We start from the raw sequence: 18,741 nt of genomic DNA, 5'->3' as shown, positions 1-18,741 counted from the left end.
CTTAACTAGCGCTGACGTGTAAATTTTCACCACTGTTCTCAATTGGAATTTAGAAAGAAAAGTTTACGAATAGCATAGTTCTGAAAAATTCATAGTTAATTAAACTCAGAAATTTATAGGCTCTTTTTAGTCTTCATTGCGTCCTTATGGTGACTTATCACATTTAAGTCATGAGATTATGTGAATGTTCGATTTTGCGTCTCATCTATTCTTAATCATAGGAATATCACTTGAATGAACCGCAATACCATTCTTGAGTTCTGGGTTGATCTTGATTAATTTTTGCTTCAACATGATTAAATTTTGCTTCAACATGATTAAATTGTGCTTGGCATGTACGGAAAACTGGGATTCTTCTCCATCGGTTTTTGGATCTATTATGCCCTCCCTTACAGATTAGTGGGCATATGACTTTGGGTCTTTTCCATCATACCCCCCACGAAAATATAGCCCCTCATTATAGTATAATTACCAGGGGGTATACTTTATATGACCATAAAGCTGGGAGACAATAAACGTCAGCTTCAATTTGAGAGAGCTTGAACTCGACTATTTGCGTTCTGACTTTCCTTGATTGTTGCTCTTACTGTAATTAGTTTCGGATATTTTAACAGCTCCTTCAATTTTAGATAATATGACTTCCGAGGCTGTTAAGCTCAGTGTCTTTTTTACAGTTATACTACTTGTCCTCTTTTCTTTGAATGGAGCAGAAGCCAAGCTACGTGAGGGTGATTGTGAAGGTACGCAAATTCCTAAATTAAATTGTGCAATCTGAATGAAAGGAAATGTATTAAATGACGCATTGTTTTAGTCTGCATCAAATTTCTCACCAAGTTTGAGAAATCCCTCACAGAGGCTGATCGGAAAACACCGGAGTCCTTAGAAAAGAGCTTCAGGTCTGCTTGTAAAGTGGCCAAAGGAAAAGATGAAAGATTTGTGAGTAAAATTTGTGTCATCTCAATTTTAGATTACTTGACTCTGAAAGTCACTCAGAACTTTCGGCGTTTGAGAACTGTGTTGGGTTCGAAGTGACTTGTGGAGATTTTAGTAACCTTTCTTAAAACACGTAATTTGCGTAACCTTGCTGAAAAGACGTAGCTTATTTTAAAAAATGACGTTATTTATGAAGTTCAACTTTTTGCTACATTTATAGAAATTTCTGGCATTTTAACGTCTGACACTGCAGACTTTCCACATTTTAAATTGTGGATGTGAGTGTTTGATGTAAAATAAAGTTGTTCTGCTCAATAAGGCTAACTTTGCATTTTCTTTTTTTGAGTTTCTTGCGGAGGCATCTTTTCGGTCCCTTCCCCTAATCAACCTTCCAGCATAGTGAGCATAGAACTTTCATACGTCTCCCAGGCTCATGTGCCTTTTTAAAGGGTATGTGCTATATAACTCCACTCATTGACAAACGTAGGGCAAAAGCAATTGCTTAATAAAATGCCTGTTTTTCATTTTCAATTTTCAACAGAACTAGTCCTCCATCAATTCAAGCACAAATTTTGCATTGTGAGATAAGCAACTTTATGAATAAATGGAACGAATTTCTCATGGGGCTGCTAATGGAAAACTGAGCAACTTATATCTGGATTTTTTTTTCTGTGAGTAGGCTGTGAGGGGCTACTATGTGAAAGAGTTAAATTTTTAACCTTAAATAGATCCTTTAATTTTGTCGGTGAGAGCAATCGGAAACGGGCGCATGGCAAGCGCTCGTTCATTGTTGGTAACATCTCAGCTAAAAATTACGGTATTCCGTTATTTTGATAACGTTTACAGTGTGTCCGCCCCGCTCCGCGCAACTTTTCTGCAAAAATAACAATCTTAAAAGATGCACAAATTTATGAAGATACACTCTTTATTTAAAAAAGTACCTCCAGCATTGTTGAATTTAGGGGAAGACATGGCTATATGTTCTCAGACAATTCAAGCTAGCGCGGAGATAATCGGATTGAGCGAAAAAATAAAACGGAGCAAAAAGATTTTGCTTTTATTTTTTATTAATAGCCGCAAAGCGATAGCGGGGACTATTACTGGCATTCTTGTAGTTTTCACAATTCAAAGAAGTTGGATCGTATTTGGGCGCTGTCGTTTTTAAAGATCGGTTAACACATTTTGATGATTTTGATGCCAAATTGGGAGTAGTAATTTTGGTGAGGCCGAAACTGTAAGTGGAGCGAAATAGCGAGTAGTTTTGTGGTGTAAAAGTTTTTCGCCATTAGGCGAACGAAATTTTTGTAGCCATTAGCCGAAAATTCTGAACTAAAGTTTTGTGGAAATTAAGCGAATAGTAATTAAAACACTTTAAATAATTTTGAATTACTAGTTGCACACACGCACGAAAAATTGGGGGAATAGTGGTTAAACTACATCTTTAAAATGATCAAAATTTGAAAATTGTGTTCCTTTTTGATGTTTTCTTAGCTATTTTTCTACTCCTCCTATTACCCAGCCGATATGGCAGTACCTCCTTGAAGCGTTTTAATTAATATTCGCCTAATTTCCACACAAGCTAAGTTCAAAATGTTTGCCTACAAATATTCTTTTCACCTAATCGAGTTTTCGCTTTATATCTTACGCTCTAGAAAAAGGTGTTTGAACAAAAAATTTGCTGCACTCTCATAAATGACTTTTCTTTAATTTAGTCCAAGGAGATAAGGTCAGCTGAGTATGTGCCACTCTAATTGAAGGTCATTTTAGAGCAGCTACTAGAAGTAATGGTTAAGTGACTCTGCTTGAAGTCACTGAGAACTTCTGGCGTTTATCGAGAACCGCGAAGCAGTTCGAAATATTAAGTCAGAATTTCGAAGTGACTTCTGCAGAGTCACTTAACCATGCTTAAAACACGAAACGCGCACGTTTCAAAATGACGAAAGTCAACAAAATTCAACTTCTGGCTGAGTTGCAACTTCTGGCATTGTGACTTCTGGCACTGCAGACTTTGGGCATTTTAAAATGTGCACGTGAGTGTTTTAAGTAGAAATAAGTAATAAAGATTCTCAATCGAAGTGTTACATCTCAGCATTTGATTTAAAGAAGAGAAGTTCTCCTTTTCGTTGGTTTGATAGAATGTTTTGAGACTGCAGGTCTACGAAGCTATCGCGGCTATTTTCTGACAACCTGACAGCTATTTTATTTTTAGTGTTATTATGTCGGAGCCCTCGAGACTTCAGCGACAGGAATTGTTCAGCAAGTTGTGAAGCCTCTGAAGATGTTTATGCCCGTGGAAAAAATTTGTGAAAATAAACTGAAACCCTTAGACCAGCAAATTTGCGATCTACAGTATGGTAAGTTGTTCAGTCAATTTTCTCTTCTGTAGAGATGATGCGATTAAGTTCACTCAACTATTCACTAATTGTGACGTTTAAATTTGGCTTGCTTTGTACTAATTGGTCATCTGATTACGGGCCATTTGCCATTTACTCGAAGTTTGATCAATGGAGAATGTGAGTTAACATCTGATACTCATTATAAACGTTCAAATAAAAAAAAGTATTCCAAAATACTTGTTTATAACATTTTCACGCTCATTTATTGATATTTCGGTTCTCGTATAATCGTCTTTTTGAATCAGGGAAGCATAACGGTCAGATTTTAGAAAAATAATAATGAAACCAAGATTTTGAACCATTGTAACATCGGACGCACTAAATGACACGCTAACGTTCAAAATAGCTTATTTTGCAAGCCTATTGGAGTTTTCTTTGGTTGGTTCGTGTGAATAAGTTTTCGGTTTCACGTGACTTACCTCACTATCAAAATTAACTTCCTCACCCTAAAATTATTGTGCTAACTTCAGCCCCTTGATAAGGTCAAGTTAGTATATGTCACTCTGAATTAAGGTTTTTGTGGACAGCTAATAGAAACGACAATAGTTTATACATTTTCTTCATAAAAATATGACATCAGCAATTAGTTGAAATTGAAATATCTCATCATCGTCCCATTTGCCCATAGTTCTTGAAACTGGAGGTGTACAAAGCTATCGTGTGACCTAAAAGCGAAAGAATTTACCTTGACTTACCTGACTTTAAAATGACTTTTATTATTTCTAACTTAAGTTTCATTAATAGCCGAAAAGCCATAGCTGAGGCTATTATAAGCCTTCTCTCGATTTTTTAAATTCCTCGTCAAGATTTTGATATGACCATTTGACGTCACAATCTCTACAAATCTGCTTTTTGTTCATTCGTTCATGCAACTTCAACTGATTTTCGTGCCGGACGTCATTTTTCACTCTTAGTGGAGAGTTTTTTTTTACCTCAAACTATTTTTACAGCTTTTGAGCGCAAATTGGTCAAGTTTTTGTCAGGTGGGCATAAATTAACGCTTTTCAAAGTTCAAAAAGGTATTTTGCAAACTATACTTCTTTTTTGTTTCTGTTTTTTGTGCGATTGGTTTTGGTAATGCAAACCGAAACTCAAAATGATACTGATTTATGCATTCTTTTTCAAGTTGTTAAGTACAAATATGACATCAGCAATTAGCTCAGAAATTAAAATCTCTTCGTCCCGTTTTCCCGTGCTTCTTGAGACTGGAGGTGTACAAAGTTTTTCAGCCATTTATTGAAAGTTTGTCTGCTAGGTTTGTTTTCGTGGAAGTTTCTGATTGAGGTAAGGTTATTTAAGTTCTTATGATGCCTGACCCCAGAGTTGCACGCATTATTCATCGCCTTTGTTTTTAAAAGACTGGGTTGGTTCAGGCGTTTGATCTAAAAGCGAAAGGATTCACTTTGACTCACCTCACTTAAAAATGATTTTTTTTCCTATCTAACTTCACTAATAGCACTTTTTCATTAATAGCTGCAAAGCCCTAGCTGGGGCTATTGTTGGCTTTCTCTTGTTTTTTTATATCGTCAAGATTTTTTGACCATATGACGTCACAATTACCTGAAATCTGTTTTTTTGTTCGTTCGTGCAACTTCAATTGCGTGCGTGACGTCATTCTTTTTACTCTTAGTGGAGAGTTTTTTGTTACCTCAATCTCAAAGTTGACTTCCTCACTCTAAACTTGGCTTTCCTTTGCTTTAATTCAAAGAGATAAGGTCGAATGAGTGCGTGTAACTCTAATTGAAGGACATTTGAGGGCAGCTAATACTTGCAGCAATTTAAAGAAATTCTTAATCAAAGTATAACATCTCAGCATTTAAAAGAAGTTTCTTTTATGGTCTGCTTTTTACTATCTTTAGATCTATGAAGCTAGTGCGGCTATTTTCTGGCAATCTACCAGCTATTTTTTTCCATTTCGGCTTTGTTTTTAATTCTCCTTACCCTTAAACTCAACTCCATCTCCTTTTCCGCCTCTCAGAATTAGGGATAATAACAGAATATTGATTGAAAAAAAATGGGTTTTAGTGAAAAAATAGGTTCATTTCCTGTTTCTATGACTTCATGGGTGTTTAAATCGTATAGGTGCTCTGTCTTTTTTGTAAGATGTTTTCACAAGATGTTTTCACTAATAGCCTAATTGTTGTGATAAACTTATTAAATAGACGTCTGGACAAATTTACAAACTGTGTATTTTCAGATCAAATTGAGCTAGGGACTTGAACAAAACATATCCGCTGGTGCCAGCATTGGTTCCACAGGATTATATTCCAAAGACCCGTCGTTCCTAGCTTGACGGGCACTTTTTGTTGCTGTATCTTTTCTGCGTCGTCGGTGCCAGTATTGGTTCCATAGACACTACCAGTCTTTTCATCCACTTATGCCGCCGGTGCCAGTATTGATTCCATAGGCTGTTTATTAAATAAAATCTTAATGCCTCCGCGAACTGGTAACAATATCGGTTCCACCAGCGATGATCTAGTTGAAAAATTAATAGCATGCACGACTACGAATTGTCCTGTACATACAAAAGTTTTGGTGCCCGCTAATTTTGACTGCTCTCAACCTTTCTCTTGCGGTTTTTGCTGTGCTTCTAATCAGTTGACACATTCAAAATCGTACTCTGAAGCGGTTACGAAGTCCTTGAAAAACGAGCAGCAGACTCGAGCAACACTGTTTGCTGAAATTCTGCTAGAGCAATCACGTAAAGATGCAAAAAGATTAAATTTAGTCGTAAAAGGGACAAAGCCATCTGAGAATTGTACTGGCTACGATATTGTTGAAAAAGTTGCAAATCAAATGATGTATCTCTCGTGTCATCTGATGTTCAATGTAAATGGATTGGAAAACCACAGCGTGATACAGGAAGTCAGTTATTGCTTCTCAAGTTTAAAGAAATGATAAAACGAAATCAGTTTCTGCGTAAGTCAGTAGCATTGAGGGATTGTGAGAATTTCGATTGTGTATATGTGTCACCAGACTCAACTAAAGCTGAGAGAGTACAGCAGTACAATTTGCGATTGCAGAAACGTCAACTTGAAAGTCAAAATCCTGCGAACATATACAAAATTCGTCGTGGTCGTGTACAACAACAGAATTGACTACAGACAAAATGCTCCTCTCAAATTTCGATCCTCCTTCTTAACGTTCAGAGCATTCTATTGATTGAGAGATGACTAAACTTTTGCCAGCTATTAAGCTTATTTTCACCCACTGTTGTCTGTCTGACAGAAACAAGGCTTGATGATTCGGTCAGTGATAATGTTTTCGCAGGTCACCCTTATACAGTTGTTCTGCGATCAGATCGAACGGCCGGCCATCATGGTGGAATCCTAGTAGCAATGAGTAACGCTTTCTTGGGTACTATTAGCTTAATTTATTATTCAAAGTGTAAGCAATTTTGTGTTCTTGTCTTAGGTAACCAGACTCTTACTCTCTGCATTATACTTGCATATCTACCTCCTCGAGGATCGGAGTTTTATGTCAAACCTGGTGTTACAGAAGACAAATTGCGAAGTGTTTTTGCCGATGTGGAGGTAAGCCTGAGCTGTGATCAACGCAAAGCTGTCCAGTGGATCTACTTGGTGATTTTAACTTTCCCAAAGTACGTTGGGAGTCGATCTCTTCGCCTCATTCTGACGAGCAAAAATTGTTAGAATTTATATGCGACGATTTATTGCTTACACAAATTATTGATTCGCCTACTCATAAGCTTGGAAGTATTTTGGATCTAATTTTTTGCTCCCATCCCGACAAATGGGACTTCAATATTGTAGAGCGACTGTGCTCAGATCATTATCCTATTCTTTTAACAAATGTTGACCTAGATTACCAATATGCAAGTGGGCACGCTTATACGATCAGCTCTTTTAACGAGGCTAAATTTTCTTCGCATCTAACACTCTCACGATCTTTCGCTCAGGAATTCCACAACTTGAATCCTGATTTCCTATCAACGTTCTATCGTAAAGTATTTTGCGCTCTCAATCAAAGTTCTAACAGAAAACGGAGAAAGCGCTTCGAAGCACCATTCTATTATTCATCGCAAACAATGCATTGTTTAAATAAACTAATTACAGCTCGAAAACATCAGAAAAATACAGTTGAATGCCTAGAAAAGGAGCTAATGATTCTTATTGACATGGACAAGCGGGTCTTGTTGAACAGTGTACAGAGGTTTAATACAAATGAAGCGTTTGCTATGTTGAAAAGTTTAAATGGTAGAAGTTTCTTCCCTAAACAAATGTTATACAAAAACGAGGTGTCTTTTGAAGGCTCAGTGAAAGCAAATCTTTTTAACAAATTTTTTCAGTCAGTTTTTCAACCGAAAACTGAAATACGATTGAATGACCTTGTGTGCGGCAATGAGATCAAGTTATCTGATGTTCAGTTCAGCCTTGACGAAATTCAAAATTATCTTTTAAGGGTCCCCAGTAGCGCGACTCCTGCTTTTGATGGTATACCGCCGACTTTTTTAAGTAAAGCGGCACATATATCAGCACCATTCGTCCATCTTGTTTTCACATAAATTATTCATTCACAATTTTGGCCCGTGAATTGGAAATGTGCCTATGTTACCCCTATTCACAAAAAAGGACCTCGAGCGGAGGTTGAAAATTATTGGCCTATCTCAATACTCCCGAGGTTATGTTTAGTTTTAGAGAAAATTCTATTTCTGTTTATTTATGCAAAGATTGAAGATGGGCTGAATCCTAGACAACATGGATTTCGTGCAAAACATTCTACAGTTACGCAATTGCTCACATTTCTGCATGAGTTATATCTGAATTTTGACGGAAACGTGGAACAAGTTGTTGTTTATTTAGATTTCTGCAAAGCTTTTGATTCTGTGGACCACTCCACGCTGCTTTCGAAAATTATTCAATTTGGTTTTGACGAAATTTTTTTAAAACCTATTAATTCTTATTTATCATCTAGACGTCAATGTGTTAAATTAGATGGTGTTTTATCAGAGAGCCTCCCAGTTACTAGTGGTGTTCCTCAGAGAAGCGTGTTGGGACCGCTTTTCTTTTTAATTTTTCTTGATGATATGATTGACGTACCCGAAGTATCAAAAGTTTTCTGCTACGCTGACGACACGAAATTGCTCTGCCATGGCGAATTCTGCTTGAATAGTGCTCAAAATGATCTATGCTCGTTGCGGTTATGGGCTTATTGTAACTATTTGTCTTTTAATTCAGCTAAAAGTGGTTATTTAGATATTAGTAGAATGTCATTGGATAATATACTTCTTGGTGATGTCGAGATTCCTTCGCTTGATAATATTACGGATCTGGGAATTGAGGTATCCAAAACGCTGAAATGGAGTCTTCATATTCAAACAAAAATAGTAAAATCTCGTCGATCGTTTAATTACTTGAAGCACAGTGTTCTGTTCAACCTCCCATCTGGAGTTAAATTCAATTTATTCAAGGCATGTGTTTTATCGGTTCTTCTATATGGATACCCTGCTTGGTTTCCTGAAATTTTTGATCTACGGAAGTTAGAACAGCTCAATATCCATGGCCTGCGTTGGTGCTTTGGTTACAATGACTACTCCTCCCTGCTAAAATTATCCAACTCTGCCAATATGCTATCAAATCATCGAGTGTGACATAGGTGTTTTTACGGCAATCTTAAACAACGAGAATTGCATATCTTTTGACAAATTTTTCAAGTTGGACTCAAAGGGTTTAAACCTACGAACACCTGATCGTGAACGTCTGGCGCTCACACGAGCTAGGAAAAGATGTACAGAAAAATCGTTTTTCTTCTGAGTTGAACGTATTATAAATGACGCCGTGGATTTAGTTAATGTCAGCATCAATTTTTTCGAGGATACTTGCAAATCCAAAACCGCAACTCAAAATCTACTAATGGCAATGAGAAATGATAAATATGATTTTGACTTATCTTGCACGTGGTACCTTAGGTGTAGATGTAGTTTCTGTATAGCATGACTCTCTGTTTAATTAATGTTTTTCTAGCTGTTACATATTTTATGACATTTTTATCTTTGTTATACCATTTGTATCATCATCCTTGTTTATACCCTCAGAAGGTAATTAAAGTCTTATACTACTACAACTACTACTAATACTTCACAAGTTTTTCCTTTTTTCCACGTTTTCAAAATGGGACAAACAGATAACGCCTATTGGATAATTAATTTCATCAGAGCTTCAACACTTTGGCAAGCATCGAGTAATCTATCAACCGTTTAGATTCCTGACCTGTTAGGAAAACCCATGAAAAATTATTGCAGTTTTTGAGCACAACTTGGTCATGCTTTTTGTCAGGTGGGCATAAACAAACGCCTTTCAAATTTCAAATTCTATTTTGCAAACTATAATGTTTCGGTGTCTGTTATTTGCTCTATTTGTTTTTGTACTTCAAACGGAAATTTTGAAAATGATACTGATTTTTGCATCATTTTTCAAATTATTAAGTTTGCTTTTTACGGCAATCTAATTTTTGATTTAGGAATCGTTTGAAGCGAAGCCGGCTTTGGCGCAATTATTGTATTCGTTTGTCTTTTTAGTTGCTCTGGAACGATGTTTGCATTATTTATTGTAAACGTGTGTGTCCGTTTTTTTTGCAAAATTTCTGCTTCACCGTTTTGTTTTGGATCATTTTTCGATTTCGCTTCTTGGGTGTTTTTTTTGCGCTTGACTTCTTAATTTTTGCGTTGGAATTGCTACAAAAACTATAGTAAAAACACGGTGACGTGAGTGGCCGAAAGATGTACAGAAAAATTGTTTTTCTTCTGAGTTGAACGTATTATAAAAAATGACACCGCGGATTTACTTAATGTCAGCATCAATTTTTTCGAGGATACTTGCAAATCCAAAACCGCAACTCAAAATCTACTAATGGCAATGAGAACTGATAAATATGATTTTGACTTATCTTGCACGTGGTACCTTAAGTGTAGATGTAGTTTCTGTATAGCATAACTCTCTGTTTAATTAATGTTTTTCTAGCTGGTACATATTTTATATCATTTTTATCTTTGTTATACCATTTGTATCATCATCCTTGTTTATACCCTCAGAAGGTAATTAAAGTCTTATACTACTACTACTACTACTACTTCACAAGTTTTTCCTTTTTTCCACGTTTTCAAAATGGGACAAACAGATAACGCCTATTGGATAATTAATTTCATCAGAGCTTCAACACTTTGGCAAGCATCGAGTAATCTATCAACCGTTTAGAGTCCTGACCTGTTAGGAAAACCCATGAAAAATTATTGCAGTTTTTGAGCACAACTTGGTCATGCTTTTTGTCAGGTGGGCATAAATTAACGCCTTTCAAGTTTCAAATTCTACTTTGCAAACTATAATCTTTTTCGGTGTCTGTTATTTGCTCTATTAGTTTTTGTACTTCAAACGGAAATTTTGAAAATGATACTGATTTTTGCATCATTTTTCAAATTATTAAGTTTGCTTTTTACGGCAATCTAATTTTTGATTTAGGAATCGTTTGAAGCGAAGCCGGCTTTGGCGCAATTATTGTATTCGTTTGTCTTTTTAGTTGCTCTGGAACGATGTTTGCATTATTTATTGTAAACGTGTGTGTCCGTTTTTTTTGCAAAATTTCTGCTTCACCGTTTTGTTTTGGATCATTTTTCGATTTCGCTTCTTGGGTGTTTTTTTTTGCGCTTGACTTCTTAATTTTTGCGTTGGAATTGCTACAAAAACTATAGTAAAAACACGGTGACGTGAGTGGCCGAAGGCCGAGTGGTTAATGCTTTTTATTTTTTTGTACCCATGAAAAATTATCTAGGCTGCAGTTCCAGTCACCTCTGAATTCCTTTGCCCCACCTGTCGTTTTCGAGCAATTTTACCAAATGAAAAACGCGGTGAGAATGGTTTTATTTTAAATAGCCGCCGTCAGCTTATCAAACGGCAATTTTTAGGCGCTCTCTTTTAATTCGCTTTACCTTTTGATCACGTTTTTCGTTTTACATAAGTCACGATTTTCACGTTTGACTTCTGACTTACCTCACTCGCTGTTTCAACTGAATGGATATTAAATTGTTTCAGGCATTTTATCGGTTCTTCTATATGGATACCCTGCTTGGTTTCCTGAAATTTCTGATCTACGGAAGTTAGAACAGCTCAATATCCATGGCCTGCGTTGGTGCTTTGGTTACAATGACTACTCCTCCTTGCTAAAATTATCCAACTCTGCCAATATGCTATCAACTCATTGAGCGTGACATTCGTGTTTTTACGGCAATCTTAAACAACGAGAATTGCATATCTTTTGACAAATTTTTCAAGTTGGACTCAAAGGATTTAAACCTACGAACACTTGATCGTGAACGTCTGGCGCTCACACGAGCTAGGAAAAGATGTACAGAAAAATTGTTTTTCTTCTGAGTTGAACGTATTATAAATGACACCGCGGATTTACTTAATGTCAGCATCAATTTTTTCGAGTATACTTGCAAATCCAAAACCGCAACTCAAAATCTACTAATGGCAATGAGAACTGATAAATTTGATTTTGACTTATCTTGCACGTGGTACCTTAAGTGTAGATGTAGTTTCTGTATAGCATAACTCTCTGTTTAATTAATGTTTTTCTAGCTGTTACATATTTTATATCATTTTTATCTTTGTTATACCATTTGTATCATCATCCTTGCTTATACCCTCAGAAGGTAATTGAAGTCTTATACTACTACTACTACTTCATAAGTTTTTCCTTTTTTCCACGTTTTCAAAATGGGACAAACAGATAACGCCTATTGGATAACTAATTTCATCAGAGCTTCAACACTTTGGCAAGCATCGAGTAATCTATCAACCGTTTAGAGTCCTGACCTGTTAGGAAAACCCATGAAAAATTATTGCAGTTTTTGAGCACAACTTGGTCATGCTTTTTGTCAGGTGGGCATAAACAAACGCCTTTCAAATTTCAAATTCTATTTTGCAAACTATAATGTTTCGGTGTCTGTTATTTGCTCTATTTGTTTTTGTACTTCAAACGGAAATTTTGAAAATGATACTGATTTTTGCATCATTTTTCAAATTATTAAGTTTGCTTTTTACGGCAATCTAATTTTTGATTTAGGAATCGTTTGAAGCGAAGCCGGCTTTGGAGCAATTTTTGTATTCGTTTGTCTTTTTAGTTGCTCTGGAACGATGTTTGCATTATTTATTGTAAACGTGTGTGTCTGTTTTTTTTGCAAACTTTTTGCTTCACCGTTTTGTTTTGGATCATTTTTCGATTTCGCTTCTTGGGTGTTTTTTTTTGCGCTTGACTTCTTAAGTTTTGCGTTGGAATTGCTACAAAAACTATAGTAAAAACACGGTGACGTGAGCGCCCGAAAGCCGAGTGGTTAATTCTTTTTATTTTTTTGTACCCATGAAAAATTATCTAGGCTGCAGTTCCAGTCCCCTCTGAATCCATTTGACCCACCTGTCGTTTCCGATTAATTTTACCAAATGAAAAACGCGGTGAGAATGGTGTTATTTTTAATAGCCGCCGTCAGCTTATCAAACGGCTATTTTTAGGCGCTCTCTTTTAATTCGCTTTACCTTTTGATCACGTTTTTCGTTTTACATAAGTCACGAAGTTCACGTTTGACTTCTGACTTACCTCACTCGCTGTTTCAACTGAATGGATATTAAATTGTTTCAGGCATTGAATTAAGTAATTTAGTGAATACGGTCAATGTCAAAATAGCGAAATCAAAAGAAACGTGATAAACCGATAAAGCCCGGTTTTTTGAATTAGGTTATCTAAATTCATTAGAGCGATTGCTAGCTGATATTATTATTAAGCTTAATACCCTTCAGTGTAGAAGCTGAAGTAAGTATAGGTTTAGAATCTAACTGAAACTGCATACTGAATTAGAACATTATTTGAAACTTAAGAAAAAAATGTGTCTTTAATAGCCCCGAAGCGATAGCTGAGGCTATTATTGGCCGTCTCTTGGTTTTTACTATTTAAATAATTTGAATTTTTTTGGGGCGCTGTCTTTTGTTTAAGATATTTTCTTATATTTTCATGATTTTTGAAGTCAAATTGGAGTAGTGATTTTGGTCACGCCGAAGCAGGAAGTGGTTTTTTGTTCACATGTGGCATTTTGACATTTTTAAAAAAATTATTTGATCTGATTTTTTTAAAATAGTTTTCTCAGTTCACTCATAATCCGTTCTAGGTCTGGTGTTTTGATTAGTCAATGAAAATTCTTTGAATTGTACTTCAGGACTTTTCCTATGTTTTTTAATTTGTCGTCAAGATTTTTGTTACGACCATAGGACGTCACAATCACTTCAAATCTTCTTTTTGTTCATTCGTTCATGCAGCTTCAATTGAAGTGCGTGCGTGACGTCTTTTTTCACTCTTGTTGGAGCGAGTTTTTTACAATTCAAAGAATTTGAATTGTATTGGGCGCTGTCTTTTTTTTTAAGATCTGTTCACACATTTTCATGATTTCTGAAGTCAAATTGGAGTAGTTATTTTGGTCACGCCGAAACAGGAAATGGAGCGAAAAAGGGAGTGGTTTTGCGGCGTGAAATTTTTTCGCTCTAAATTTAAAGTAGAGTAAGAAAACGGTGTTTGAACAAAAATTAGCTTTCTCGCTAGTGGTTTTTTTGTTCACATGCGGCGATTTCACTTTGATTTTTACCGTTTTTTCAATTTTTTGGATTGGATTTTTTCTAAATGGTTTTCCCAATCCATTCATAGTCCGTTCTAGGTCTAGTTTTCTGTTTAGTCAATGAAAATTCTTTGAATTGTACGTCAGGACTTGTCCTGCTATGTTTTTTTGTTCATTCGCGTGAAAAAGTTTTTGGTCACACGTGACTTACCTCACTCTCAAAAATGACTTCCTCACTCTAAAATTGACTTTTACTTCACTTTAATTCAAAGAGATAAGGTCAAGTGAGTGTGTGTCACTTTAATTGAAGCTTATTTGAGAGCACTGAATAGAAGTGGCATAAGGATAAACAAATTCTTAGTAAAAAATATAACATCTCAGCATTTAATAAAAAGGAATTTTTTGGTCTGTTTTCTGCCGGCTATGTTTTCCATTGCTATTGGCCTATACAAGTTTTAATAATATAATTTGAAGCCCATTAGTTAGTGTACCCCCTCGACTGAAACAGGCTACAATAGAAACGAGCTCCGTCACTCGTACGAAAGAATTTAATCAACATTAGTCGTTTATATTTTAACAGTTGTTGTGTATTTTAGAAAAGCAAATTGATTTGGACAGTGTGGACTTGAACAAATTGCGTGTGAAGGAACTGAAGAAAATTTTGGAAGGCTGGGATGAAGTTTGCAAGGGATGTACAGAGAAGACAGATTACATCAAATTGATTAATGAGCTCAAACCAAAATATCAACCGAATAAATCGGAACTTTGAGAAACTTATCTGAACTTCGCCATATGAATTAATCAAATTTTCAGTTAGTAGTCTGGTGCTGTACTGCGTTGTCGGACCCCCCCCCCACCCTCACCCTTGACACACACATAAAAAGAATTATACTGGAAAACCTTGTATGAATAAACTAGTACGCGTTTTGACATCAATAATAGTGAACTAGCTATTTACAAAGGTATAAAATGTTAATTTTAAATGAGTGGATTCCACTTGGATTTTTTTTTTTGGGGGGGGGGGGGGGTAGCTATGAGTTGTTGTCGTATGGACTATAGGTCTTAGGTCTCTTAAAAGCTGTATTTGCTGAGGAGTTTGGTTCCAAGTCAGGCTCAAAATTTTGATATTTACGACGGATAGTATTTAAAAATTTCAGATTTGTTCCCTTTGGAAATGAGTTTTGAAAGCTGTTCTGATTATATTATAATGGTGTGTTGTTTATGTTGATATCTTATCGTTACATTTCCAGTTGCCATTTCAGTATTCGCGTTCAGTATAACTGAATCACTAATTGTGTTATTTCGGTTACTCAAAATGTATGGATTTGTTCATCTGTATATGTCGTGCGTCTTTTCCAGCCTAAGTTTTTTAACTGTGCCCAAAATTTTAGTAGCGCTCCTGTAGTTTGCATCTCGGTACTATGAAGATTGTTTTTGTTAAATTATTGCTGGTGTTCAGCATCAAAATTTCATAGATTATGAAAGGACCATGTGGTCGAACTCAAAAAGTTATGAAATTACAAACTCCTTATCTGCTGTCTATGAAACGTTGAAGGGATCTTTTCCGTGTGTCCCCCCCCCCTAGTACGTTATGTGCCCCCCATTTACAGAGCACGTGCCATTACATAGTAAATTATCATGTAAAAATATGACACGTGCGTCTGAAGGGTGCAAATAATATGCGCCCACTAAGCTGGGAGAACAAACGGAAAAGATCCAGTTGAAGACCTTTACGTAGATAATAAAACTAACAAAAGGCAACGAATTGATCGTTCTCGGGTGAATAAAACATCGACAAGGCAATAATAAGACGCAAGACAGCAAATTTATTGTTAAATAATTTCCTCATGACCGCATTCAATTTTCTTTATTGCAGTAATAAAAATGAGTGACCTAGTTTTTTTTCCAGGAAGCTCATCTTCTTTTTTGGATCATAAAAAGCCTGTGGTAACCTCTCACTTTTTTCACCATACCCTTCAAAAAGCGCTCGCAGAGGTCAAATCAATTTTGCCTAAACACTTAATAATTATGCGTTCTTTAATAATATCAGACCTTAAATGAAAAGATACAGAATTTAGGGGTAATTAATACCTCAAACAGTTTTGAGGCTGAAGCTTGAATAACTATTTAAAGAAAGTAACACCAGCGTAAACTGTTGAAAAGACAAAAAGTTGTGAGAAGGTGTAAGTCAAGCGATGAAAATTTGTTCACTGAAAGGTCGATACTTAGTTTTGGGATAGATTGTAAGTTCACCGGAAGAAAGTGAATTATAGTATTCAGTTTACGGACAATAATTAATTAATTTGGCTGTTCGAGAGATGAAACACATCACAGTTAGATTAAAAGATTTAAAAAAATTGAAGAAACACAATCTCGACTTGTTTTCTTAGGTGCATTCAAAATTTGAGATATTTGCTAAAATCAGTAGCTGGACGAAATTTAATGAATTGCTTCAGAGAAAAGTCAGGAATCCATAATGCTTTAGCGAATTTGTGATTATCTGATTTACAAATAGAGTATTACAAATTATTAGTTCAAATCATAATTCAAATCACGCTAAAATATTAGTTCAAATCATAATTTTGACTAAATGTGAATGCATAGGGCAAAAAACATTTTGTGCATGACAAAACGAAATTTGCAAAACCTCCACAAGAGGGATACTTATGGTTAGGGCAAATTCGGAAAAACCCTAAAAATACAAGAACATGGACAAAATCAAAAAATCCGGAATAGGAATGTTTTTAAGTAAATTGATAACAGATGTAAATATGTGTTGTAAATAGGCTAAATATTGTATATAAGGAAAAATTTTCGATTGAATTTTTTAGAATGTTTCCTAGAATTGTTTTAATTGTCATCTCAGACAAATGTAAATACATATTCATTTTATCTTTTAACAATTTGTAAAACAGTTTTAACCTGTATTGGAAGTAATTTTAATTTGACAAATTGGTTTCTTTTACATTATTTACTTTGTCAAATATTTTGAAAACAAGGCCTATAGAGGGGCTCATTACATAATACTTTGAGAAGTTTTCACTGTTTTAGTGTTTTAGCGAGTATGAATTTTATAGATTTACCGAGATGGTGCATATTTTGGCTGCAAGTTCGCTTCATCACGCCGTAAATAGTCTCCCATATTCAAGCAAGAAACAGTTTTTAGGGAAAGTAACATCAGTTCCCGGATTCTCCTTCAACAGACAATTTAAGAGGGCTGCTCAAGAAAGGAAAAGGCAAGAACTTGGGCAAAAGGCAGAGGAAAGTGAGAGCCAAGGCAAGGAAGGTGCAACAGACACAGACTGAGGAGGAGCTCCTGAACAATCGGGCTTCATTGCCCCCTGTCCTTGAGCTTCTTTGAGGTATGTGGTTGCTGCTACCGAAGACGTGGCTCAGGTATATTTTGAAAAAATCAAACTGTTTCAAACTTTATCTTGATTACAAAAACTTGAACAGATTTTTGACACCATTTTTCCAGAAACTACCGGGCGCAAACATTGAAACCAACACGCAAGATGCTAGAAAAGCCTTAGAGTCTCTCACTCTTGAAGATGACGAGCAGATAGTATCTCTTGACGTAAAAAGTTTGTACACAAACGTTCCAGTTGGAGAAGCTATAGAAATTGCTCTAAGAGATCTCTATTCAAGCAATCTAGCTCCAGATATCCCAAGGTCCGCCATGAAAAGTTTGCTAAAGCTTGCGGTGACGAATGTTCATTTCAAATGTAATGGGATCTGGTATGTACAATCAGAGGGACTGGCTATGGGTGCATCACTAGCTGTAATACTAGCAAATGTGTGGATGAAATCGTTTGAGGCATCACTTCAAAAACCAGAGCTCAGTAAAAACTTTTCCAGTTGCGACCAAAACGGGAATTGCAAAGACTGTAACCGGAGAGTGACCTACCGAGGAAAAGGAGTGGAATGTGAGTCATGCAAAAACTGGTTTCATGCAAGATGCCAAAAAATATCGAATGAGGAATACGCCAACATGCAGGATGTGGTTTGGATTTGTACTTATTGCAGCAACCAACAGACAGTGGGACACGATAAGGAGATGAAATTGTTTAAAAAGTATGTGGATGATATTATCTGCACGGTTCGTGGTGACCCGGATGAGTATTTAAAATTTGCAAATTCATTACACAACAACCTGCAATTTACCTTAGAAAAAGTGAACATGGATGGGGGTTTGGCTTTTCTTGACATTAACGTAAATGTGAGCAGCAAAAATAATATCACCTGTCATTGGTATCAAAAACCAACTGACACTGGAATAATACTGAATTTTCGCAGCTGTGCACCGCTTCAACATAAGAAAAATGTGATTCAAGGGACGGTTCACAGGGTTTTTAATGCAACCTCTAATTGGTTGGCCTTCGATCAGGCTCTTGAAAAGAACAAATCTTGCTGGACCAAAAATCAATATCCAGAGGAATGGTCTTCAAAAATTGTGAATCAGACTCTAGAAAAAATAATAAGTGGCGGTAAAGACCAATTAAGAACAACACCAAAAGAGCATCAAAAAAGCAAGACTAAATCTAATGATAAGCCAACTATTTTTCTACAATACAGAGGCAACCTCACTCAAAACTTCGCAAGCAAATTGAAGAAACTATGCGAATTGCAAGTAGTTTTTACAACGCGAAAATTAAGATCGTGCCTCCCCACCCTGAAATCATCCTTTGATAGAGATCTGACATCCCACGTGGTATATGAAATTAAATGTAATGGATGCGGATCCATCTATGTTGGGCAAACAAGCCGGCATGTTACCACAAGGATAACAGAACATCA

The 18,741-nt window shown here is 36.0% G+C and overlaps 1 protein-coding gene across 1 annotated transcript; it reads left to right on the top strand.

Moving 5' to 3' along the window:
• The first annotated feature begins 632 nt into the window (after positions 1-632).
• On the top strand, positions 633-14,847 carry LOC142335510 (mesencephalic astrocyte-derived neurotrophic factor homolog). The gene is made up of 4 exons (XM_075384045.1): positions 633-740; positions 812-936; positions 3,143-3,287; positions 14,541-14,847. Exons 1-4 carry the CDS (start codon positions 635-637, stop codon positions 14,711-14,713), a joined length of 549 nt encoding a protein of 182 aa, XP_075240160.1. The 5' UTR covers positions 633-634; the 3' UTR covers positions 14,714-14,847.
• Positions 14,848-18,741: the final 3,894 nt, after the last annotated feature.

This window comes from Convolutriloba macropyga, chromosome 2 (assembly GCF_964194025.1).
Source record: "Convolutriloba macropyga chromosome 2, txConMacr16.3, whole genome shotgun sequence".
Lineage (NCBI taxonomy): Eukaryota > Metazoa > Xenacoelomorpha > Acoela > Convolutidae > Convolutriloba > Convolutriloba macropyga.
This window is presented reverse-complemented; position numbering and strand designations above follow the sequence as displayed.